Source organism: Sinocyclocheilus grahami, unplaced genomic scaffold, assembly GCF_001515645.1.
Source record: "Sinocyclocheilus grahami isolate Dianchi unplaced genomic scaffold, SAMN03320097.WGS_v1.1 scaffold3031.1, whole genome shotgun sequence".
Classification (NCBI taxonomy): domain Eukaryota; kingdom Metazoa; phylum Chordata; class Actinopteri; order Cypriniformes; family Cyprinidae; genus Sinocyclocheilus; species Sinocyclocheilus grahami.
Genome location: NW_015508200.1, coordinates 12,753 through 15,028, shown reverse-complemented (window position 1 = coordinate 15,028; position 2,276 = coordinate 12,753). Strand labels below are relative to the sequence as shown.

Here is a 2,276-nt window from a genome sequence, read left to right as displayed (position 1 = left end):
CATGTGGTTGCCGCAAGCCCGCTGGCCGCTCCTTCGTCTAATCTGTCGGCCACCGCTCCCTCTAGCCACCGGCCTCCGGTCACTCTAGGCCGCCGTGTGTGACGCTGTGTTTCGTTGTGAAAGAGAAACTAATTTGTTTACAAAACAAGACTACAAATCAGTGGCCTTCCAAAAATGGACACGACTAGAAATCAGTGGTTAAGTTGTATTTACAACACTGTTCCAGAACAGTTCAATCCAAATATTCAGATGTGTCTAGCGCATTTTATGGAGGACTGTTTCCTGATCCTGGTAGAGTAGACTACAATGTTCTGACTCACAGACTGCAAGTACGTTTTTTATGTACAAAGAATTTTCCACTGACCATTCAAACGCAAGTTTTGGGCAGTGTAGAGTAGCGCTTGTTGTTTGTCATTTCTCCGATCACAAATGCAGGTTTAATGCTTACGCAGCGCGATGCAACGCGTAAAAAGACAGTATAAGTCATTTATAATCCGTAATTATGTCCCCACTGCATGCAACAAATGCCTCGTTTATAATGGGTTTTCATGTTTTTGTCTCGTCGCTCCGGCTGGACACGGCATCACAGTATGGTAGGGGCGTAACATTTCCGTCACACACTTGAGGTATTCAGCCAATCACAACACACTGGATAGCTGACCAATCAGAGCACACCTCGTTTTTCAGACCGATGAGCTTTGTAAAAATCCACACGTTTCAGAAAGGCAGGGCATAGAGGAGAAACAATAATGTGGAAAATATTGTGTTTTTTGAACTTTAAACCGCATAAACACATTTCATTACACTAAATACGCAAAATAATGTTCATTTTAGCAACATCATATGACCCCTTTAATATATTGGTTTGATTGTCTTCTCATCTGCTTGTGTAGTTTATGCTGTCATACAGTAGCTCCTCCGGAGAGAACAGGACACGCATACACACCGTTATTCTGTCCGCTTCCAGTCAACCGCTAGACACCTTTAGAAGCAGCCAGGCCGAGACGCTCCTCGCATTCTACTGCAAGAAATGTATTTAAAAATATGAATATGAATCAAATACCAATATGAAATAAAATGTGACCTTATTTACTTTTTTAATAAAATATGTAATTTATTCACTACTGTTTAAAAGTTGGGGGTAATTTTTTAGAGAAATATGACTTTTATTCAGTAAGGATGCACTGAATTGATTAAAAGTGACAGTAAAGACATTGTGAAACACAATGCTGTTACTTTCTGTTCATCAAAAAAAAAATCAGTTTCTATAAAAATATTAAGTAGCACAACTATATTCAACACTGATATTGATAAAAAAAAATGTTGAGCACCAAATCAGCATATCAGAATGATTTCTGAAAGATCATGTGACACTGAAGACTGGAGTAATGAATCTGAAAATTCAGCTTTGCCACCATAGGAATAAATTGCATTTTAAAATATTTAATATGCAAAACAATTAAAAAAAATTGTGGTTATATTTCACAATATTACTGTTTTTATTGAATTTTTGATCAAATGGATATTGCCTTGGTGAACCCCAAACTTTTGAATGGTAGTGTACAAATAATATGTAATATAAATACAGTAATATTCTTACAGGAATTTGCTTATATAATCACTTATCCTAATTAGCAGTGCAGTTGTTTTATTGCACTCAGCCCAGTCTTCCTTGTTTTACTTCAATTTGGTTATTTTGACTTTATAATATTTCTAACTTTATTTTGTCCGTGTGTGTGAGTCAGTGTATTCATTAGCACTGGAGAGTCCGCTGCAGTCCCTGCGTGAGGAGCTACAGACGGAGGTTACTGAGATGTTGGCTTGCTTCCGGAAACAAAGCTGCACTACTTCTGTGTCCCCAGGACAGGTGCGTTCTTCATATAGTTCTCTCTTTTTAATGAGGATCTCTCGTAAGGTACTGGACCAGCACTGGACCCTTTTGAATATTCGGATACTCTAGAGATTTATCATACAGTTTCAGATGAAGCAATAATTTAGAAATATTAAACCATGATTTGGTGATACCAATTAAAAAGTAAGGTCCCGCCGTTTTCAGTCCAATTAATTTTTAATTGCTCAAATAAATAGACATTGCCTTTTTTGTGCAATGAGCCCTAGACAGTTATTAGCAAGTTGTGTAATTAGAGCTTAATCAGATATTTTAGGCCCGTGAAGTCTTCTAGTATTTAGGGGGAAAAAGTATTTTTAGGAGATGACAGACAGTCTGTTATTCCACTCTCAATTTATTTTACGATTCGTTAGCCTATTAATGATGC

At 37.4% G+C, this 2,276-nt stretch overlaps 1 protein-coding gene across 1 annotated transcript in view; it reads left to right on the top strand.

Moving 5' to 3' along the window:
• The window catches only part of LOC107575942 (protein transport protein Sec24C-like), a 12,085-nt gene that overhangs the window by 9,295 nt on the left and 514 nt on the right, over window positions 1–2,276 (top strand). The window contains exons 13-14 of the mRNA XM_016262248.1: window positions 894–1,032; window positions 1,746–1,867. Coding sequence (XP_016117734.1) covers window positions 894–1,032; window positions 1,746–1,867 — 261 coding nt within the window. The remainder of the gene's footprint in view (window positions 1–893; window positions 1,033–1,745; window positions 1,868–2,276) is intronic.